Below are 23687 nucleotides of genomic sequence, written 5' to 3' on the forward strand. Positions count from 1 at the left end.
CTATAATGGGCATTGCATAGAATCAGTTCGCTTTCTATGTGTGATGTAATAATGTTAGTCATAATTATGTTACTTATTAATGGGAAGATTTTATTACCAAGCAGTGGATGCCATCTTGGTTCACTCACCAAGGGCTGAATTAGAGGCCTCTACAGCTGAAAGCGTGCGGTGCTCGAGTTAAAGAGCAAAGACTCTATGCTGAGGCCTGGTCTACAATGGGGGGAGGGGGATCGATCTAGACTAGACATGATAAATCGTCCCCGCTGGATCGATCGCTGCCCGCCAATCCAGCTGGTAGTGAAGACATACCCTTAGATACTCCATGAATCAGGAAGAGGTGAACACACAACACACATTGACCAGTGGGTTACAGTGGCAAATGGGTCTTGATTTTCCTAACGTACAAGAGGCTATGGCTTCAAGTAGAATTTTTGTCTGCAAAACATTCCCTTTAACTGTGAGACTTGTGTCTGTATTTTTTCACTCTTTGATGCCTAAATCCATAATTTAGGCACTTAAGTGACCTTATTCTCAAAGGCTGCAAGCCACGAACAACTCACGTTGACTTCAGTGAGATTTATTGGCACTTAACACCTCTGATAATTAGGGGATGGATTTAGGAACCTAAGTTTAGACACCCAGGTTTGAGAATATTGGCCGATATTTAATGTTTTTAATAGCACCACTAAAGTAGGCTACACCTCTCCCAATGAAATGTGGCCTGAGAAGCTCCGAAACTAAAGCCCCCATCTTGCAAAGAGCTGTGTGGTGAGCTCGGCAGGGAGCCACTTTGAAGTCAGGATGTCCCCAGCCTATCTCCCTTACCTGGGAGAATGACAGCTACAATAATGACCTGAAGGGTGAAGGGGGGAACCCATAAGAGCTGTCGAGCAATCAACCAGAATGGTCTGTTTGTAAAATATAATTCTCCCTTCAAATGTATTAGTTCCTTTGCACATATTCCTAGAAAGTGCATATTCCATCTCAGAGCAGGGCGTATTGCTGTAGCATCATCACTAGGATCATAAAGAAGTTCAGTTGCTGAAATGCCATTTAGTGGTAGTGTGAATGAAATCAACAGAACTTGCCAATAAATAAGTTTGAGTTCTTCCTGAAACTTTCGGAAGGGTCTTTCTACAGAACTTCTTGTCTCTTTTTAGAGTGACGATTAAGATTGTACGAGGTTTGACCCAGAAAAATCTGACTGTTTCCTCAGGGTTGCATAACTCTTCTTTACACTAAGCCAGAGCAGAAGTGTCCTACTGTATGCATGGAACAAGATTTAAAAAATACCAGCTGCTATAAAAAGGATAGAAATGCATTTGTCTTTTTCAGAGTATAGCACTGTGCTCGTTAAACAAATAATTTTTTTAGGAATCGGAGTATAGAACTTAAACTGAACCCTAGTTTTGAAGGATCTAATTCAACGCAAGAAATGTTGGGGTTTTTTGATCTATAGTACATTATCTTCTGCTTAAAGTATTAAATCCATTGGGTTAGCACATTTCAGGTTGTACGTTTCCTGCTGTGTACACCTAACACTGTGCAATACAGTACATTTTGGCAGTGTGTCTCTACCACACAATCTGTAATAATTTTCAGCTGTGGTCAGCCACAAGAAATTCAATTTAAAAAATAAAAAAAAAAGCTCATCAGTACAAGTTGCACGTAAGACACAAACCATGACTATATTGCTGGCTTGTTCAGGTTTATTTTCTGCCAAAGAATCATCAAGTGCTGCTGTCACCTCGGCTACAGAAGGTGGACACTCAACCTCAGACACCACGTGCTTTGCAAGAAGCTCTGACTGAGAACAGGAGTTGCTAATTGTCGTGAATTAATTTAAATCTTGATAAAACCTGCACACAGGAAGAAGTTTAATAGTAATGGTTCACCACACCAGTGCTTGCCCCACACTGCCCGGAATTCTACCTTGTGCCCAAAGATCTGCTGCTTGTGATCTCCTGATAGTCTGTGGTATATTACAGGACAAGTTCATGGAAAGTTTTTTATCCACTGTGACCTAGTGGATTGAATATGGTGCTAAGAAACCTGGGTTCTGTTCCTGACTTTGCCACATCTGTGAAATATTTATCTGCCTTTGTAGGTTTGTAAGGCACGTTGCTATCTCTGGAAGAGATGTGCTATGTTAGTGCAAAGTGTTATTGTCATATTGAATTGGCACTGATATATTATTTTACAAAATTATATACAATACAAGGGGAACCGGTTGTGTAATTTTACATCAAATCAAATAGTTTTCTGCAACTTTTTGTCTAGTAAAGAGGTGAATGATATACACCCCGGTATGTCACTGCCCATGCATGCTCAATCAAGAATCTACTCCGCAATCCACAGACTGCTGCACCGACTGGATTGTAATTACATCAGCCAGGAGTTCTCAATTTTTTTCATTGTGTGACTACCTCACTGTCTCCTGGACACCTCTCCTCTCATTTGCAATCATGGGGACCACCTCTCCTGTCATTCATAAGTGAAAAGCATTCTTGTGGCAAGTACATCAATTGCTTACCTTAAAACCACCGTCTAGCCTCTCTCTCCGGACACTGTCACTTCATGATGGAAAGATGATCATCATTTATTATTATGGCTTAGCACAGAAAAGGTCCCTGCTCTGAAGTCCTTATGACCCAAGGCCTTGCTCCTACAAAGAGCTTTATGTAGATGGACCTTCTCAAGTAGAGCTGCATTGACTTAAGCTCATAAGCACTTCGGATATTGACTTCAATGGGGCTGTATGTTGGGGTCTGTCTGTGTAGAGCTCATTGTGAGACTGAGGCCTAAATCCTTGAACTGCAGCGCCACCAAAGTCAAAAGAGTTTGAAATAACAAAAATAATTGGAGAAGCCCAATGGTACATCTGCACAGGGCCGCCCAGAGCTGGGGGGGAAGCAGCAAGTGGGGCAATTTGCCCCGGGCCCCCCAGGAGCCCCGCGAGCCCTGGCCAAGAATCCCTTTCCTGGCCAGAGGCGCCTTTTTATTTACCTGGCGGCGGTCCGGGTCTTCGGCGGCATTTCAGCAGCAGGTCCTTCGGTGCTGCCGAAGACATGGAGCAACTGAAGGACCTGCCGCTGCAGACTTGGAGCGCTGCCCGGTATGTCCGCTCCCCTGCTTTGCCCCAGACCCCCTGAATCCTCTGGCCGACCCTGCATCTGCAAGGAGAAGGTAAAACTCCATTGTTGGGTATAGCTCACCGGTACCTTAGCTAAAGGCTTGTCTATGCAGTGCTGTGGTCCGCAACGGAGGAGTGTGAATTTTAGTCCACACTAGCATGTCGTGCATTAGCTGGTCAGCGTGGACGCTGCTGGCACACACTAGAAGTTCCTTGGTGTATGTTTATGTAGTCCCTTTTCAAACAGCTCTTTGTTAATGGGCACCAGGGAATCCTCCATACAGGCCGCTTAGTGCGTGACATTAAATGTACGCCCCTCCTTCATGCGGACTAACTCACCGAGTAGACAAGCCCTAAGGCAGGGCCCATAGTAAGCAGGGTACAATCTTTGTCCCCATTGAATAAGCTGGGCGTGTAAAGTTTCAGTACTGGCTCAGCATTGTCTTTGCATGGTAGGGTTTGTTTGTTTGTTTGTTTGTTTTGTTCTGGGTTTGGGGTTTTTTTTTTACCCAATTACAGTTGGAACTATTGTACGCCATGAAATGATATTGCTCCATCCAGGCTAGTACATGTGCCCTACTTGTGATTCCACTAGGTGTCTTAAATGTATGGTACATGCAAGACCAAAGTCGAGGTTTTCGTTGTACAGCATGTACAATGTAGTGCTATGCAAAGGGTAGGAAAGGAAAATGAAACTTATAGCAGCGAAGGCCAATCTTTGCTGATCAGTACGGTTCAAACAGAACAGAAGTAACAATTTCAGACCTGCTCAATATGTTACCTGCTCTTCCCAGTCTCTCCCTCTCCATAGTCTCCCAGGCTCCCATGGCCTTAACGCAATATATTTGCTACCAGAGTGGGCTTCCTGTAGATAGAGCGATGGTGGTAGAAAAAACATGTCAGTGAAACAGAAAACAACAAAAAATAATCACCTTGTACATGTTTCCACAATCTCTGCAACAGCTTGGATGTTCTCTGATTTCTCCTCTTTTCTTTGAGTACTGTGAGGAATTATGCTCTTGCAGGGCTAGGAGCTAGGGCCATGCTTTTAAAAAAAAAATAGGAGCCAGAAGTTTGGCTCCTAAATCCATATTTGAGCTGCTATGTAAGTGGCCATTATTATTATTATTATTATTATTTATTGTAGCACCTAGGATCCACAGGTATGAACTAGGTCCCCGTTATGCTAGGTACTATACAAATGCAGAAGAAAAAGCCAGTCCCTCCCCAATCTAAGTATAAGACAAGAGACAGCAGATGGATACAGACAGACAGGGGAATACAAGGAAACAATGAGATAATATTGTCTAAATAGACAAGACAAACACAGAGTGGGGGTGCTGAGCACCCAGGAGATCCTATTTGCACTTTTGAAAGTCAGGTCAGCTGTTTAGGAGTCTAACTTTGGGCTCCGCTTTTTGAAAATTTTGGCTCTGGACTCCTGGGTACTGTTTCCAGCCCTGTTACTGAATTGCTGTGTAGCCTTGAGCAAGTCACTTCACCCCTCTGTGCTTCGTTTTCCCATCTGTAAAATGGGCATAAGAGCATGTACTCACGGCACCTCACCAAATGTTAATCAATCTTTGGAAAGCCCTTTGCAATGCTTTGATTAGAGCTCCTTAGAAGAGCTGTGCTAAACTCCGATAGAAATTGAGACATTCCTGCTAAAATGTTAAGACAGCTTTGGGTTGGGCTGGGAAGGTCAGCCTGAAAAAGGCCTCCTTGGTCTCCTTTGCACATGGGAGATTTGAAGCTGAGGTGGCAGCTATTACTGCTTTCCCTTCCTCCTGTCTAGGAGATGGTTGTCTTGCAAGACATCCTTGGCCTCTTTTTTCCTCAAGCCTGGATCAGCCATTACAGGAGTCACTCAGCCTGGATGTGACGATGAAAGGGAGGGCCTGGTATCTCTGAGTCATCCCCGAGTTATTATTACATTGTCTCCCCTCCCTATGTTGTCACTCCACTGCTTCTATGTGACTCTACTGCTCCCCTGCTCTTTGTTCCCCTTCCCATGGGGTGTCTGTCTCACTCTTTGTTCTATCCTGAGCGTGGGTAGAACACTTACATTTACTAAAATCTTGATCTTTGACATGCTGTCAGGCAGCACTTCAGAAATCAGCCTACCAGTCTTACGTTTTTAGTTTTCTTTCAGCCCGTCAATGGCGTGTTAATTAGACAGCCTGACAGAAAGCCAGCCTCTCCAACCCAAGAAAACCTTTGTGCCAAAAGTTGCCCCAGGACACAGAATTGAATCTCTGCATGCCTACCTATACTCATGACACAGACTATAGCACCACCAGTTTGGATGGGAGTGAATCTTCTGATTTGCTGGAGATCACCATAAAGGGCAGACGTTTTAATGCCAGTTGCATGTGCTAGTTAGATTAGAATACTGATGAGCCCTTTTGAAAGGCCAATTGCATCTTCCTCCAGCACAAATATTGAATATACCCATTTGCTTCACCCCACCAAAAAAAAAAAAAAATCTTCACAGGAATAAATTAAAACTTGGAGGTGTGGTTATTATCACAGAATAATTAGACCCCATGGGATAAGAGACACTCGACGTTGGCTAATGCCCCTGGGTTGTGATTATCTAATAAAGATGATGCCTCTGTCATTGCTTAATTGTTCTTCCCTTTTAGAACGTTCCTTATGCAGTCAGAATCCGTCATGTGTGCTCATTTCAGACAGAAATATTACCGCAAATCCCACCATGCAGTGTTATGTGGGCTGTTTGATTGACTCGACCAGTTTCCTCCTCTCCCCCTCCCCGCAACCCCCATGTTTATAATTTTTATTTAATAAACCACAGCATCACTGCACTTCAGCTGCTCATTGTAACATGGCAGACGTTTAACAGATGCATTAGAAGTGACGTTGTTGGTCACACCTTCTTGAAAACCAGCCAGTCCCTGTCAGTGGCTATGTTGGTGGGGCTATGGAGAGGGAGTTGGTTTGGATGCTTAAGGTCAGAGCTAGGACTGATCCTAAATAACGCCAGCTGGATGGTGTAAGTCCCAGGCTGCATAAGAAACTGCCCACAATTCAGAATAATTAGTCTCTGTCTTCAGGAGAGGGCTGGGACTGAAAGACCAGGGTATGTTGCTGATAACAGCTGAGTGGGAAGGTTTGTTTAGAGTCTGTCCAACAATGTAAAATTCTGGCCAATGTCCTTAGTCTCTCGCTTTTGCCAGCACTAAAATTCATTACCTTCACATAACATTTGAGAGAGAGAGACCCAGTTACCATTGTTTTACAAGCTAAACAATAAAATGACAATGGAGAACTCTGCCTTAACTTGATTATCCTTAAAGCCAGTCTCTCGTTTCGCTTTGTCCTCCCTCTTGTACCAAACGAGAGATTAAAGGATTTTTTTTTTCACTCAAGGGACTTTCTGGGGGAACTTGTAAATTCCATTCCCCGGAATTAGCTTTCTTAGATTTTTAAAGAACTTTTGGTCCTTATTTCCACCCCACTGCACATTTTCTCTTCCTTCTTTATCGCTGACTGGGGAGCTGTCTTTATTAGATACTTTATTAGAAAAATGACATCTACATCCTTTTGTATTATTCTTATTTATTTTCACTACAGTAGCACCTAGCAGCCTCAGTCGAGCTTGGGACCCCATTGTGCGAGGTGCTGTACAAATACAGAGGGCTTGTCTTCACTGCGTTGTTAGCTCGAGGTATAACTCCAGTGTTGCCCCTAACCCAACTCCTGTGCATACACAGAAATCTCTAGCCTCAAGTTAAGCAGAGCTTTAAACTCAAGTTACCTAGCCCTTTAGGGAGGGTGGGTTGAAACTCAGGTGCTGCTGGTGCTTGAGCTAATAATGCAGTGGGGACTCAGATACTTTGCACTGCTTATGTTCTTAATCACTCTGTGCTGCTCATGTGTTGTTTTGTGGTGTGGCATCTTTGACTCTAGCCAGCCCGTCTTGAGACGGGTTAGCGTGAGTAGATAACTCAAGCCAACGCTGCAGTGAAGACATGCCCAGCTAATCTGGCACTCTAAATAGACAAACCAAGGAGAGGGTAGGAATGGAAACAGACACACAGCTTGGTGAAGTGATTTGCCCAAGGTTACCTGGCACATAAATGGCAGAGCTGAGACCAGAACCTAGGTCTGTAGACTCCCAATCCAGTAGGCACACCACTAACCCACACTCATTCTGATGTTTTCCTGGGGTCTTCATATATGACTTGCACTCAACTGGAAATTACTGCACTGTTCTTGCACTTTTTTTAGTCAGGAACAGATTAAAGCAGGACCCATGCAATCTGCTCCCTGAAGTCAGAAGGGACTGTGGATGCAGTGGTGAGTCAGAGACAGACTCGTGGTTGAGGGCTGCCTGGGGAGGAAGATCAAGGACTCAAGAAGGGAAGAAAAACAAGTCTATCTTGGTAGCTTTGAGAAGAGGAGACTTTCCCAGAGCAAGAGTGAGCCTTGGCTGGAAATCTGTGCATGCTTGCAGGGGGAAGCTGAGCCTAAAATTTCAGTAACATTCCATTAAGAAAAACACCAAGAAAGAACAAAAGTGAAGTCTCCATGTGTGAGCACTGGGGGTTTGTTGGTGAGCACCAGCTGGAACTTGCTGCAGAGGATGAGAGAGGAAACTGGCTGCAGTCTCCAGGCAGGATTCTTAGACATGGCAAAGGTGCAGTATCCAGAAAATAAAATCACCAGTGTCAAACTGTCTCCGACACCAGTATTGACTTGTAAAACACGGGCAGTCATGGGGAACATAACTGAGAACTGTCTAAACAGCACTAAGGGAAAGGTTGTGTGCACAGCGAATTCAAGTGCTCTTAACCCAGTTACTGACATGAATCTTTATGAAGAAAGCACCAAAACAGACACCAGTTCCACAGACCCTTTTTTTAAATATGAGATCAGAATTATTTCCCAGTGCATCTGATGGATGGATGGATCTCTTGGGGCAAAGCACTGCTTTCAGAACTGTACAGTGGGGACGAGTGGAGCTCAGCACATCTGACGAGGAAGGGGTGGATGCACCAATCTTGGGGCCATTCACTATAATGTAGAGGCTCCTCTAATTTATGCAAGCTGCCCATCACTGCAAGCCATCAGAGATCACCAGCACATAGAGATGGCCAAGCCGTGCCCCAGGTCATGCCCCTGTCCTGGGCTGAGGGTGGTGCAGGAGCTGATATATCTCTTGGGTAGGAAGAATCCTTAAATTGCTAACTAAACCAGAATTGTGGTTGCTTTGAAACACTGGAGCATCACAAAGCAGCCTTGGGACAAAGCAGGATCTGGCCCAGTGGATCTTGACTCCTATATTTTGCTCTCCCCAGATACGCGGAACTAGTCGAAAATGTGCTATAGCGAGATCCTCCATGCAGCTAGGAGGCCCCTGCTGAGGCTTGGAGAGGAGAATTCTGCCCTTACATTGCTTGCATACTCTGCCACTTACAACAAGAAGGAACGCTTGTGCTCCTTTTAAACCAAGGCTGGGGGGCGGGGGTGTTAAATAGGGTTACCTAAAACAAATACAATATTGTTAAAAAGAAATAAATCCCACTTGCAAATCATAGAAAACACCATTTGGAATATTGCTATTTGTTTTTTATGCCTTGGACCAGGCCGACATCGTGTTATTTTTGTGGTCCTGTCATCAGACATCTGCTCCAGTCTTTTGGAACCCAGCACGTTGCCCAAGAAAAGGTGGGACGCCAGTGACAACCTTTAAGCATATGGTATGCAGCTTCCTAGGGTCCCACTTTTCCGTGGGATGTGCCTTCACTAAGAAGTCATCGGAGACAATTATAATCTGACATTTATCACAGAGAGTGAAGATGGAAAAGGCCTATTAGATCATCTAGTCGGTCTTCCTGCCAGTGCACAGTTGTGGGCTGCATGATCTAACGGGTCCTTTCATCCAGAACAACAATGATAATAATTAGCATTTATACAGCACTTTAGTTCATTGCAAAGTGCTTTATGAGCATTAACGGATTCTTACCGCAGCCCTTTGAGGTGGATAACGGGAGCCAGTTTATAGATGGGGAACTTGGGGCACAAGACGTTGTGAGTTGCACAAGAGCATGCCAAATGAGTCTGTGTCAGACTCAGGAATATTGTTCTAATTTTATCACATGTATCACAGTCACTCGTAAGGGCCCAGCCAAGATCATGGCCTCATTGTTCTAGGCTCTATGACAAAATATACATAGGAAGAAAGAGTCCCTAACCCAAAGATAGTACAGTCTAAGGTAGGAGAAAGGAAATATTAGTATCCCCATTTTACAGATGGGGAACTGAGAGAGATTAAGTGACTTGCCCAGGGTCACACAGGACATCTGTGGCAGAGCTGGGAAAAGACACCAGATCTTTTGACTTTGAGTCCAGTAACTTCACCGCAAGATTACCTAATATGTTTTCATGCAGCATTGTCATTCTTTCTGTGCTCCATACTACCGTACTCCCTTTGCCCAAAGCACTGACTGGTTGTGCAGTGCTCAGACAATGCAGAACAGGGTATAAGTAATATTACACATATCACTGACTTCGCTTGCATAGCTACAGACCTCACCATCCCTGAGCGCTGAGCGTCAGCCTTACGTAAATTGTCATCGCTCTATTGACCTCAGCGGCGCTTCGCCAGTTTACAGTATCTGAGAATATGGTCCGGGGTCTTTACGTCAGGATTGGATGTCTTGCTAGGCTGGCATTTGGAGATAGGTGCCCAGATTCCATTGAAACTTTAATTCTTTAGGCTCCTTCAAAAATCCTAGCCCCAAGAGGTAATACCAGTTGCTCAGCTTGTCGCAGAAACAACTGGGTGAAATCTGTGGCCTGTGTTAATGCAGAAGAGCAGGTTAGATAAATGTAATGGTTCCTTCTGGCCTTCTGTGAAATCATCATTATTTGAATACAGCTATAGGTGTGACTGGTGCCTTGCACTTCAAAGATAGACCTGGCCCAAAGAGCATGCAGTCTGAGATCCAGATCCTATTCCCACTGAAGTTGATGGCAAATCTCCCACTGACTTCAAAGGGAACAGGATCCAAGTCTTAAATTCAATATGTCCTGGTAAAACAGCAGGTGAGGGTGGGACAATCCGGTCATGAGGTTACTCCTTTTGGTGACATGCCCTGTGACTGAATGCACCCCTATATTCCCACCCTACACTCTACTGTAATACTCTTTGTACAAAATATGCCTTGTGCGATATCATTTGAAAACTAATGACTCACTAGTCAATAATATTATGGCAGATGGTGACACAAGCCCTCTCTAGTCTGGACTGCGCGTACACACATACCCCATATCTAGTCTGGTTATGACATGCTCCCATCCTGGTTCACACTTTCATGATAACTTTGATTTTATTCATTTGCATGGGTATCCATTGAAAAGAATGGGGGTGGGAATGGAGGTAATAGGTGGCAGACCAGGTGGTTGCATGAGATACTGGATCAGAGAAATGGTTCCAGGCATGAGGTGCAGTGGGGGCAGTATGAACTAAAGAGCAGAGGCTGTAATCGGAGAACAATCATCTTGACCTTCTTATCTTTCACATATAGAACTTTTCATTCCAAAGAGGTCCCAAAGTGATCTACAAACTCTCTATAGAGGAGCAATGCAGACCCCCTCTGGGAGAGAGGGCAGCAGACAACTGGAACAGAGTACAGCATTGGGAATTGGGGAAAATTTGGCCCAGGATTCAAGTGCAACCCCTAGTCTTGAAAGTGCAACTGGATCTTTCAGCTTGTCGCTCAGATCGTTTTTCATATGGTCATAATTTTTAAGATCAGAAGTCACCATTATACTGTTGTAATCTGGCCTCTAAAGCAGGCCATAAAATTTCACCCCGTAATTCCTGCAATGATCCCAATAACTTCTGAAGGCTAGTGCAGTGTTTCTCAACGACTGGTCCATGGTCCAGCACAGGTCCCTGAGATCTCCATGACACAGTTTAGGAAGGCAGCAAGTCAGTCCCTGGTATCAAAAAGATTGAGAAACACTGAGCTAGCGCATGTCGTCTAGAAAGAGACATCCAATCTTTCCAATGACTGGTATTCTAGTGGGGAGTGCCGTAGAAATGCTTCTAAGCGAATAGAATCTTGTCTGTCATGTTACAAATGGTTATAAAATGGATCCAGCCCTTTAAAAAAACGTGAAAAAATTCAGTCATAGTCTGAGGGCAGCCCTATTCTCCTACCATTAGTTCACAATCACCCAATATTCACCTGGCTAGAACACAAGCTGCTTCTTTGTTCCTTTTATCTGTCTCTGCGAAGCTAGCTAGCTTCCTTGATGCTGCCCTTGTAGCTTATTGAAGCTCAAATGGGTCTAGGTTTTAAAGGAGGCAGGGATAAAATTCCCAGTACAAAGTGAAGAATAATCAATTTACTGCTACGGATACAAGACTCCATAAGGAAGACTAAGCCATTATGCACGTTTTGTACATTTCAGTTTTTCGAACAATTAGACTAAATGTTGGTAGAAAGGCAGCATAAAGAAAAACCTTCCTAACAGTGCTATAAATCAGTACATCAAGCTTTCTCAGAATCTGGAGACTGCTACCTACTGCTTATGAGGTACTACTGTGAGGCAATTCAATTCAGAGCAGCAATGTTCCAAACTTTTTATTATTATAATTTGGTGACATGGGAGCTCCAGAAGAAAGCAATTTATAAATTCAGTAGGTATCCAATAGATATTTGTCACCTGGACAACTAAAAGCAATAAATATAAAATAACGCTGTGATGGCGCTGAGTTCTGCTCCCGTTGCCATTAGTAAGAGCAGCTGCCGAGACCAGGAGCTTGGTTGATGCTAGAGAGTTTTGCTGGTTTCCCAAATGAATGGCACAGTATTCTAACTTTACCACAAGCCGTGTAATTTTTTTTTTCCTGTGTATTCATCATACATTACGTTTCTAAAGCAAGGTCATTTCAACTGAAGGAAAAGAGGGAAGAGACAGGATAAGCTCCTGTAATCCTTAGCTTGAGACCGATTTCAGTGTACACCACAGGTAGGAGAAATAAGAGTTTAGATAACAGGCTTCTATACATAAAGCTTCCATGGTATTTTACCTTTTCCTTTCTTACATTTTTGTGTTCTGTAAGTAATACCATGTTTCATTTACTGGTGGTGTCGAGCGTGTTGTGGAAATTTTTTCAGCTATTTACCTACCTATGGTACTTATGTGGTCCCTGTTGCTGTAGTATCTCACAATCTTTAGTATATTTATCACCACAACACTCTTTTGAAGTCCACAAGTACTCTAACCTCCATTTTACAGCTGGGGAGCTGGGACACAGAGACTGAGTTGCCCCAGACTCACACAGGAAGTCTGTGGCAGAGCAGGGAATTGAATCTGGGTTTCCTAGGTCCCAAGCTAGTGCCTGGACCACTGGACTGTCCTCCTTCCCTCTCTTTACTCCATGCTCAAATTATATTGTGTGCATGTAAAATCTTCAATCCTACGCCCCTCAAAGTAGCAGTCAGCAAAATAGGAAAGACCCTCAAGTGTATCTGACATGTCTTATGGCTAATTCCTCCCATCAGGCTTGCAGTGCATATCATTGCCAAGCAGTAAAAATAATTGCAACACAAGACCACTGATTTCTGGGCTGCTTCACTGCTCTCAATAGCATGTTATAATAGTTCTGAGTTACCTGAATATTCAGTCAAACTAGGATAATGTGAGCTCTAAATTCAAATTATGAGAAAATCAGAGGAGCCTGCTCAGTGTTAACTGTGATAGAATACCGAAACTTGAACCCAAGAAAACGCACTTAAATTTAGCCCAGATTTTGGTCAGTCACTGACCATGCATTTGAGTTGTGTGGATCTGACACCAGTAACCAGAATGAGGTCCTGGGACCTTACGGAGGAGATGGATTTGGACTGCCTTCCTCACTCACAAGGATGTGTTAGCAACCCATCTGCTCATTAATCTCTCACACAGGAAGAATTTTAATCTTACATTTTATGATTTGTTCTAGTTTTGTTCTTCATAAAACGAATTGCTGATGTAACATGGAGCTGTCCACCGGATAGCATTAGCCACAGGGAGCTTATTACACCACTCATTTAGCCACTGTACAGACACCTTATTTGCTTCTGGATACAATTAGACTTTAGCCTACAAGGCATTACGTACCTTGGATCCTGGCTGACTGAGAAATCATTGGTCTCCACCACACGCACACACGACAGCAGGGTTTAAGATCAGTGAGGGCTCTCAAGCTAACAGCGTCTGTATTGCAAAGGCCAGAAGGCTTGTTGACTCTTCGGAATTTGTTGACCTTTAGGGCAGGGTGCAAGGAAGTTTAAGGGTGTCTTGGAGTTGTGGGGAGGTAGGTAGATAGATGTGTGTGTGACTTTGTTTAAAGTAAGGAGGAATTACTTGCACTTTCCTTGGACTCTGTTAAGGCAACTCCTTGTCTTTGATAAAATTGTCTTCCGCTCTCTTTGTTGCATCCTGTCAGCCTAGAAACTTTAACTTCTTGGGTTTTCACTGCCCAACGGGGTGCCTCTGATGGAGGAGACGGCCCCTGAAAGGATTAAGAGGATTAGGGACAGAAAGCATTCATGCCCTTTTCACCACAGCCCAACTAGAACGTTCACTTTAAAATAAGATATTGGCATTTCAGATAACGCTGCTACAGAGGAAAGATGGTCTTGAGACAGATGCACTATACTGGGATTAAGGAGATATGGCTATAAATCCTACGTCTGCCACAGATTCTATGTGTGGCCTTGAACATGTCCCTTAATCTTCCTGTGCCTCAGTTCCCCTTCTGTGAAATTGCAGTGATAATACTTCCCTCCCTCAACAGGGATAAATACATCTCATATTTGTAGTGTGCTTGGATACTGTGCTGATGGGGCCACAGAAGTACCTACCTAGATACTACAATGGAAGCTGACAGAAAAATTAATTGTATTTGGTATTTCGTTTGTTTTTTTTTTTTTAAAAAAAGTTCATGTTTCAGTGTTTTATTCTCCATTTATATGGTGCCCTAAAGATACAATGCCTTGACAGTATCGCACTTAAGACAGAACAATTCAGGTTTTGCTTGAGCCCAGAACAGGAACTGTTTATGAGACCAGATCTCCTCAGATATCAATACGAAGACCTATGAGTAACATGTGGTTGCTTAATGGCCATGTTAAGAAGGGGCAGCCTCTCTGGCAGTCTATCTGGCTGATCAGCCCTTAGTGCTTTATTGATAAACTTTTGAGAATGTGATAGAGGTTTTTTAACTGTTCACAGATTTAGTATTTCTGCAAAGAAAGCCAAATTACTTAAATTTCACTATCAAATCCACACCACTAAAAAAATCAGCAGTGCTTTCCATCAGCAACCAATACGGGAACTTATTGAGAAAGTTGGTCTGATTCCTTACATTTTTGCAAGGAGTCTAGTTATTAAGATTAGAATCGGTACATGATGTTTTGTGATTGATACAGTGCAAAGGGTCATAATTCAAAATGATCTGGACAAATTGGAGAAATGGTCTGAGTTAAACAGGATGAAGTTTAACAAAGACAAATGCAAAGTGCTCCACTTAGGAAGGAAAAATCAGTTTCACACATACAGAATGGGAAGAGACTGTCTAGGAAGGAGTACGGCAGAAAGGGATCTAGGGGTTATAGTGGACCACAAGCTAAATATGAGTCAACAGTGTGATGCTGTTGCAAAAAAAGCAAACATGATTCTGGGATGCATTAACAGGTGTGTTGTGAGCAAGACACGAGAAGTCATTCTTCCGCTCTACTCTGCTCTGGTTAGGCCTCAGCTGGAGTATTGTGTCCAGTTCTGGGCGCCGCATTTTAAAAAAGATGTGGAGAAATTGGAAAGGGTCCAAAGAAGAGCAACAAGAATGATTAAAGGTCTTGAGAACATGACCTATGAAGGAAGGCTGAAAGAACTGGGTTTGTTTAGTTTGCAAAAGAGAAGACTGAGAGGGGACATGATAGCAGTTTTCAGGTATCTAAAAGGGTGTCATAAGGAGGAGGGAGAGAACTTGTTCACCTTAGCCTCTAAGGATAGAACCAGAAACAATGGGTTTAAACTGCAGCAAGGGAGGTCTAGGTTGGACATTAGGAAAAAGTTCCTAACTGTCAGGGTGGTTAAACACTGGAACAAATTGCCTAGGGAGGTTGTGGAATCTCCGTCTCTGGAGATATTTAAGAGTAGGTTAGATAAATGTCTATCAGGGATGGTCTAGGCAGTATTTGGTCCTGCCATGCGGGCAGGGGACTGGACTCGATGACCTCTCGAGGTCCCTTCCAGTCCTATAATCTATGAATCTATGAATAAGTTCTGTTTACTTTAATTAATATTGCCCTACTTTCTCCCCTTTTAGTGGCTGCGTCAACTGCTAATTCCACGGCTGGTGCAGCCATGAATTCTTTGACTTCTCTGGGTACTCTCCAAGGATTGGCTGGAGCCACTGTTGGACTGAATAATATTAATGCACTAGCAGGTACCGTAAACAGTGAGTATTTATTGCTGTGGTGGACAGCCTTCCCCAGTAATCACTGTAGGAAAACTATCAATTATAAACAGATTGTTGCTTTTAATAAATATGCAAAACAGCGGATAAAGTTGATCAACTTCCATTCTTGGCATATATATAGGGCCCTACCAAATTCACGTCACGGACCATGAAATCTGGTCTCCCCCTGTGAAATCTGATCTTTAATGTGCTTTTACCCTATACTATACAGATTTCACGGGGGGGAGACCAGCGTTTCTCAAATTGGGGTCCTGACCCAAAAGGGTTGCAGCGGGGTCGCAAGGTTATTTTAGTGGGGTAGTGGTATTTCCACCCTTACTTCTGCACTGCCTTTAGAGCTGGGTGGCCGGAGAACGGGGGCTGTTGGCCAGGCGCCCATCTCTGAAAGCAGCACCCCACCAGCAGCAGCACAGAAGTAAGGGTGACAATACCACACCATGCCACTCTTCCTCCTGTGCTACTGCTGGTGGCAGCTCTGCCTTCAGAGCCGGGCTCCCAGCCAGCAGCCGCTGCTCTCCAGCTGCCCAGCTCTGAAGGCAGCACTGCCGCCTGAAGCAGCGCAGAAGTAAGGATAGTACCGCAACACACACACCCAAATATTGCAAGGCCCCCCCCCCACACACACACACACAGAGCTCATTTTTGGGTCAGGACCCCTACAATTACAACACCATAACATTTCAGATTAAAATATCTGAAATCATGAAAATTACGATGTTTAAAATCCTATGATCATGAAATTGACCAAAATGGATTGTGAATTTAGTAGGGCCCTACATATATACAGCCCTGGAGTCTTAAGGTTTCATTAATCTTGCCCTCCTAGGTGGATTCTGTTGAGTTCCTGGGGGGTGGAAAAGACTTGCAGGGCGTATAATTTTAGGACCTGTGCTAGATCAGAATGAATTCTGGAGATTGGTTTTGGTTATATGAAAAGCTCCTTTTGATTTCAGAAACCAAAAACATAAACCTGTGAAAACAGGTACAGCACCTCAGCACAAGATATAATTCAGGAATTTAGGTTATTAAGAAACACCCATTTGCTACAACTTTTCTATTAGTTATAGAGACAGAATAGGACACCTCCTTTGACTTGGGAGCTGCATATTTGCTTAAAAATTAAAACCAATTTCTTGGTTTTTAATTTGCAAGTATGTGAGGATGGCTCAGTCATCTGTAGCACTAGAGCATGTAAATTTCTCCCGTGTGATGTAAAACAAGCACTGACATTTCCAGCTAAAAGGAAGATGTCAGTCGTTAATCAGAACCTTCATCCTCATTATCAACCACAGTAGCCAATCACAAGCTTCTACTGCAGAACAATGATCCCTTCTGCTCTTTCTGTTACAATGACTTCACTTTTGCCTTCATTGGAGGAAAGTCATCTGGCTGCATCTTTCCCCTCCTGCCTCGCTGTTTTTAGCTGCTCTGCTGTTCCTTGCATCTACCCTACAATGCAAGGAATCTATTTGGTCACCACCAATCTCTAGTTCATTAGCCATCATAATGTACCCGCAGGAATGGATGTCCTCCTCAGTATCACTTGCTCACTCTGATGCTCTGCATGATGTCCTTTTTGTCACTGTTATCTAGCTGTTCATCCAGTCATTTTGTTACGTGAGCTCTGGTTGTCATTGATGGGAGTTGCGGGGTGGAGAGGGTTCATTGATGTCCGTGAAATTGTGGTGAGCATTTGCATGGGGCCTTGTGTATGACGGTTCTTGCTTCTGGCAAGGACAAAAATACTAGAAAACCAAACAAAAAAAACTTCAAAGTAAATATGGTTCAAGGGCAGTTTAGCAAAAGTAAGCAAATCCAGAAATGCCCCTTGTCAGATTTTGAAGCAACATATGCTTTTTGTTTCTATCAAACTGAGCCACTGAAAATGGCACTCATGAAAGATCTGGTCTCATTAATGATATTAACAATGTCTAAGGAATCACTATGTGCTGATATTAAGATTCGTATCCCTGGTAAATACTGAATGTATGTTATGTAGGGCATATAAGATTACAGCATCAAGGGTAGAATGTGGCATGCCACCCCTTTTCACAAGTACTAAGAACCCAAGCACATTGGCACGCTCGGAAAGATAACATCCCTTCACCAAGACTGATCCATAGTAAGCCACCTGTGTGGTTTCACCTCTTGACAGCATGTGGGAATCATACCATCAGCCATTTAGCAATTCTTGCTAGATTATGGATGATGGCTTTAGATTTTCCTAACAGGTATTTTCAAATGACATGAATACAAATCCCATTTGCATGTGACATCTGAAGTATTATTGATGAGTACACAACCAAGGACTAAATTTGATTCCCATGGACTTATACCACTGTGGATTTGGTTCAAAATCTCGTTATTTGTGAATGTTTCTGCAGATGGCATGGAATAGTGTGTGTGTGTGTGTGTGTGTGTGAGTTTGAAATAAATGTTTTGCAGTGAGATTCAGAAAGTGCACTGCTTTCTCATATGCTGTGATGTGATTGACACCTCTTTCTCTCTTGAAAATACTATGACACTGATTATCAGCCTCTGGCACTCGTGGAACTAATGGTAGTTAACCCTTTTGAGACTATAACTAGAGGCATCCCCTATCTGTATTGACAACATGCTGTTTCTGGGCCCAGGTATGCTCCCACTAACCATCTCCCATTCAGTTGTTTGCACTCTAACCTGTCATGGAGCATGCAGTCATGAAAATTTGGTTGGGAACCTTCTGTGTCCCATGGCAGGGCTAGACCATGAGCAGTTTAATGGGATATAGAATCATTGGCCAGTAAAACCAAGCTCTCAGTCGTGTGAAATGGTATAATTCCCCATAAAAGCTGGAACCAATGATACATGCTTGTGGAATTAATGCTAGCCTTCTAAAGCCACAAGTGGAGCTAGGTACACGCCATGAATGAAAAGGGTGCTGAAGACAAATGCAGATTTGATCATTTGTTTACACAAATGGTTGAGATTATAGCTGAAAGGAAACAGGTTTGAGAAGTGGAATCTGAAGTGGCCAATGGTAAAAGGCAATCTTTCAGGAAGGACTAGGAAGTGCAGCCAGCCACAACCTATCCCGAAGTGGCTTTCTTTCAATTAAGTTTCTCTTCTGGGAACAGGAAGATTCAGCAACTTGGAAGACCCCAAAATCTTTGGATAACTAAAAAGCCAGTTCACGGAGACTGGGTGGCACAGTGGGATAATGTGTTAGACTGTGGCCTTTGAAGAAGTAAATTCAAATAAAGTTACTAATGAAAAGAATCTGATGTGTAATAATGAAATCACTAATGCGAGGAGGAGGGAAAAGATGGTCTTGTGATTTAGAAAGAAGACTCAGAGTGAAGAGATCTGAATACTATTGCTGGCTCTGACACAGACATTTCATGTGATCCTGGGTAAAGTCATTTATCCTTTCTGTCTCTGTTTCCTCATGTGTAAAACACGGAAAATGGCATTGATCTACCTCACAGGGGCAGAGAGAAAATTTAACATCATAATGTTTGTAAAGCTCTTTGAGATTCTTTGACAGAGGGCAGTGGAACTGCTAAGTATTATCATCTATTATTTTTATTCATCACTTTGGAAAATTCAAGACCGCTCATTAGAAACCCCGGGATGGAATAATTACTTTATACAGCGCAGAACAAGTGGAGGTGCTTTGGTAGAGCTATGTGACGATATTTACACTTTGCCTCTCCATACCCTGCTTAACTCAAGCCAGTGCTATTAGGCCATAGAAAAGTTTATAAAAACAATGGAAGAGGAGAGTAAATAATATCAAGGATCAGAGGCCTTTCTTCAGATCTGTTTTGCTCAAGGTAGAAATAAATTTAGCCATGTCTATTGTAGTGATGGTAGCAGTGTCCTTCCCACTAGCAGTGCTGTCAAACAGGGCTTTCTGTTTAATGATCTGAAATAGCCTGGTGGTAGAGGCTATAGGTTGATGTGAAGAGGACTTGCCAAGAGCAGAGTTTGGTAACACAGAAAGTGTTTTGTTAATGGGCTGATGACTCATAGAAGATAACTTGTTATCTTAATAGTTTCTCTATCATCAAGTTATTTCAACACTGTACAAAAAGGGCCAGAGACAAGAAGTAGTTTATTGGGGTCATTTAATTCAACCAGTGTTGCAAAAACAAACACACAGACACACACACACACACACACACACACACATACACACACACACACAAGCAATGGCAGAAAACAATATTCAGATCTCTTGGTAGGGTTGCAGTTAGATTTCAATACCAAACTGTAATGGGGTTCATGCTGCGCCCGTGAGTATTTGGCCCCTGGGCCTCCCTCTTCAATGAGTCAGGGACATTTCAGTCTGGTGTAACACCCGAGCTCTTTATTCTCAAAAGGTTTCCCACCACCAGTTCCCAACTATATACCGGCTTCACAGCTACTTTGCCTATGACAGGCTTGATTGGGGCTGGAGTGACAGGACTGATTAACCAGCACGAACCCATTATTTTAACACAATTGCTGTGCTGAATCCTTATTTTCAAAAGCTCTTCCTCTTGGATGGAAAACATTTCATAGAGGTATATTGGTGTCTCATTATTGATAATGAGGTTTTTCTTACACTTATTCAGCACCGCTTACCAAAAAAAATCTGGCTATTTTGTGTTCCAAAACAGGCTTGGCTCTTTCGTTTTTGTGATGTGGTGGGTTGGCACCCACCACATCAGCGTCCTTTCCTCCCTCTGCCGCCCTCCCAGTTCTAAAACTTCCAAGTGCAAGACATTTTATTAAACAGAGATGGCGGAATATCACATCTCTGTCCAGTGTTAATGTTACACAAATTATGCTAATATCATAGGGTATAATTTATATAGCAGAATCCTCCTAATTGGCATAGACCCTAGAGAAAAGCAAGAAGGTGCCACTTGAACAATGGTCATGGTTGTCAGAAGCTCATAGGAATACACTGTGCTAGGATCAATACAGTTGAGATGGAAAAGAGCTATTCAGTAATCCTCTTCATCGTTCTCTATCAAGGCAGGATTGCTTCCCACAGTACACTTCTTAGTGCCAGTCCATCTTTAAATTACTCATATGATAGGGTTTCTGCCACTTTCCTTGGAGAAGACTGTTGCACAATCTAATAGATTTAATGGTTAATTTTTTTCAAACCGTTGCCCTAAATTGTGCTCAGCTTAACTTCCTCACCTTTCTCCAACATACATGCCCCCTTATTCCCACTCCAAATAATGCCTCTCTCCCTTCCTTTGGGTTTGCCACCGTTGGTATTTAACATGTCCCCCGGCCCCACCTTAGTCATCATTTTGCCAAGCTACTATCTACGCATCATAGCCTAAATTTTCTATAGTAACTAGTGATTTTGGATGTTTCCATTTTTATGTGCCCAACTGGAGATACCTTAAAGAGGGGGTAGGATTTTCAGAGGGCAGGTCAGCACTCTCTGAAAATCATGTCCCATTGAAATTCCCTCAAGTTAGGCACCCATAAATTCAGGCACACAAGTTCACTAGTCACTTTTGAAATCTGGCCAGATTTTCAATTTTGCTGAGTCCCTGCAGCTCCCATTGCCTTTGGTTGGAAGTATGGGTCATCAGCTCTTCTGAAAATCCAAGCCCTTAGTTCTTTTAATCGTTTTACTGCTCTTCTTTCAATTTGTTCCAATCTGCTGCCCTTTCCAGTACTGCAGGGCCTATATCTAAATGTAGGGAGAAAATTCACTTTTATTCCACGAATTGCTGTAAAAAATATTAAAACTTTTCACTGTAGCACTTGAAGACACAGGTGGCACATTTAACAACTATAATAGGAAAAAGAAGTGGCATAGAAGGCTGCGCCACAAGAAGTTTTTGCTGTCAACCATCAATTCAGAGATATAAAACTCACATCACAGACAGTGCCATATAAATGGATTGGGTGTGCCATTTATCCATAGCTTAGAGTCCTTGCCCTGAATGTCCTCCCTGGCAGTCATCCCAGTTAAGTTAATATGCTATTTAGCAGGGTGCAGATCAGTGTTTATAAAGTGATGTTACTGCCAATAAGAAGCGAGGGAATGACAACACTAGAGACCAAAGATTTCTCTTTATCAGCAAGACAGGAAAAGCTTAGATTGCAGCACTGCTAGCTACCCTACACCACACCGCCAATGCTTCCCAGCCCTGATCAGGAGATACCAGGAGTGAGAGGATAGCCATGCCTCCATGCCCATTCAGTTACCTTGCCCATGTTCTGCAATGCACAGAAGGGTGCCAACTGTAGTGGTGGTGGTTTTGGAATGTGGGTAACTGAGATTGGTGGCCTATGTAAAATTAATTGGCAAACTTCATTCATGTGGTAGTAATTTCCAGTCACTAATGACCAGTCTTGATTTGAACTGTGTCCCAGTGAACACTCTGTCCCATTGCCAATACCACACGGAATCCACCCTTGATCAAGTGAATTTTTTTCTACAGTCTTTGGATAGCCTCACGATCATGTAGCCCGATGTGTGTGTCTTGGGGCACGTGGAAGAACAGAATTTCAGAAACATGGTGTTACAGTACTTGCCAGTAGCAGATTGCATGTGAATAGATTTGGTCATCAAACCATTGTGCCGAAGTGATCTTTACTGAAGTTGTGTTTCGTTGTTTTCAGTTCCATTTGGTGAAGTGCTGGCTTGCATGCACTGCCGTCATTGTTGGTGTCATGTAATGCCAACTACTTTTGGAAAGCACTAATGAACAAGTGCAATTTCTTTTCTCTATTGTTGGGTTTTTTGTAAAGTTGCTCAAATGCTCTCAGGTATGGCGGCCCTGAATGGAGGACTTGGCGCAACAGGCTTGACGAACGGTACAGCAGGCACAATGGACGCCCTCACCCAGGCCTACTCAGGAATTCAGCAGTATGCTGCAACAGCACTGCCCACATTGTACAGTCAGAGTTTGTTACAGCAACAAAGTGCTGCAGGCAGCCAGAAAGAAGGTAAGCAGCACCTGCTAGGGCCGCCAAGCACACGTCTCAAGCAGCAACATCCAATTTTACGATAAGCTAAATTCAGCCTTTCTACATTGGTTGGGTTTGGCTTATTTCTTCATAGATGCTTTCTGAAGAAACGTGATGAGCCTAACCACTGATTTTTAACCTTTTCTTCTTTCCTGTTCAGTGTTGTTTTTGTTTTATCCTTTAATTTAGTTTTTGCCATCTATCCTTCAAGGTGTATTTTACCACCCATTGTTTGTTCATGTAAAAGTACTCATTGGCTGCTGCTTACAAAAGACACTGCTAATGAAAACCATCCTAAAAGCATTTTTTTAAATTATATATATATAAATATATAAATGTGGTGTTGTTGGAAGGTGGGTAACTCTCCCCTTTCCTCTCCTCCTTGTGGTTTCTATGTATGCTATGATTATCTAGCTGCTATTAGATTTTAGTTTTCAGGTTAATGACGAGATCCATCGTTACATCGAGTGGTTCTTTGTTTAATTGTGGGTCTTGAGGGGAAGCAAGTAAGTGATTGGTTGCCCCTCTTTCTGTGCCAACAGAGCAAAATAAACCTCAGGAAGTTAACGCTAAGAATAAATTAATACTAATCACAAAATGTTTAGCGAAATGAGGATAGCCTCTCTCTCTTCTCTCCCCCGGCAGCCTTCTTGGGGTTTTGTTTTTAATTCCCACCCCCTTAACTTTCCGCTAATTTTAGAAGTTAGAAAAGTTTTGTATGCCTTCTAAGAAAGAGTCGTCATTATACTTACTGTTCTTGCCAGAGATACACTGGAACAAGGGCTAGTGAATGGCATCAAAAGAAGTTTTTTATCCTCTTTTAAAATAGTCTCTTGAATCGTTATGGAACGTGGTGTCTCTTAGGCAGACAGTGTTGAAACCCTCAACGCTAGGGATTTAATAGGGACACTGTCAAATTAAAATAAATATGTATTTTATAATTTTCTTACCATTAACAATTTAGATGATTGAAGTTGAAATAATTTTTTAAAATTCATTTATTTTTCTCACTATTTTGGCTCCCTGGCTTTGTTCGATTGTTTTTTGTGTTTTTGATTTCCATTTCATTCAGATTGGATA

General features: G+C 42.8%; 1 protein-coding gene across 11 annotated transcripts in view; it reads left to right on the forward strand.

Annotated features, from left to right (window-relative positions):
- Positions 1–23687, forward strand: part of CELF2 (CUGBP Elav-like family member 2) — a 438989-nt gene that overhangs the window by 403189 nt on the left and 12113 nt on the right. For 3 of the 11 annotated variants that reach the window (XM_054016397.1, XM_054016413.1, XM_054016427.1), the window contains 2 exons: positions 15486–15617; positions 22389–22586. In XM_054016397.1, coding sequence (XP_053872372.1) covers positions 15486–15617; positions 22389–22586 — 330 coding nt within the window. The remainder of the gene's footprint in view (positions 1–15485; positions 15618–22388; positions 22587–23687) is intronic. The other 8 variants (XM_054016383.1, XM_054016421.1, XM_054016439.1 and 5 more) reach the window with 3 other exon arrangements.

The sequence above is a fragment of the Malaclemys terrapin genome, chromosome 1 (genome assembly GCF_027887155.1).
Source record: "Malaclemys terrapin pileata isolate rMalTer1 chromosome 1, rMalTer1.hap1, whole genome shotgun sequence".
Taxonomy (NCBI): domain Eukaryota; kingdom Metazoa; phylum Chordata; order Testudines; family Emydidae; genus Malaclemys; species Malaclemys terrapin.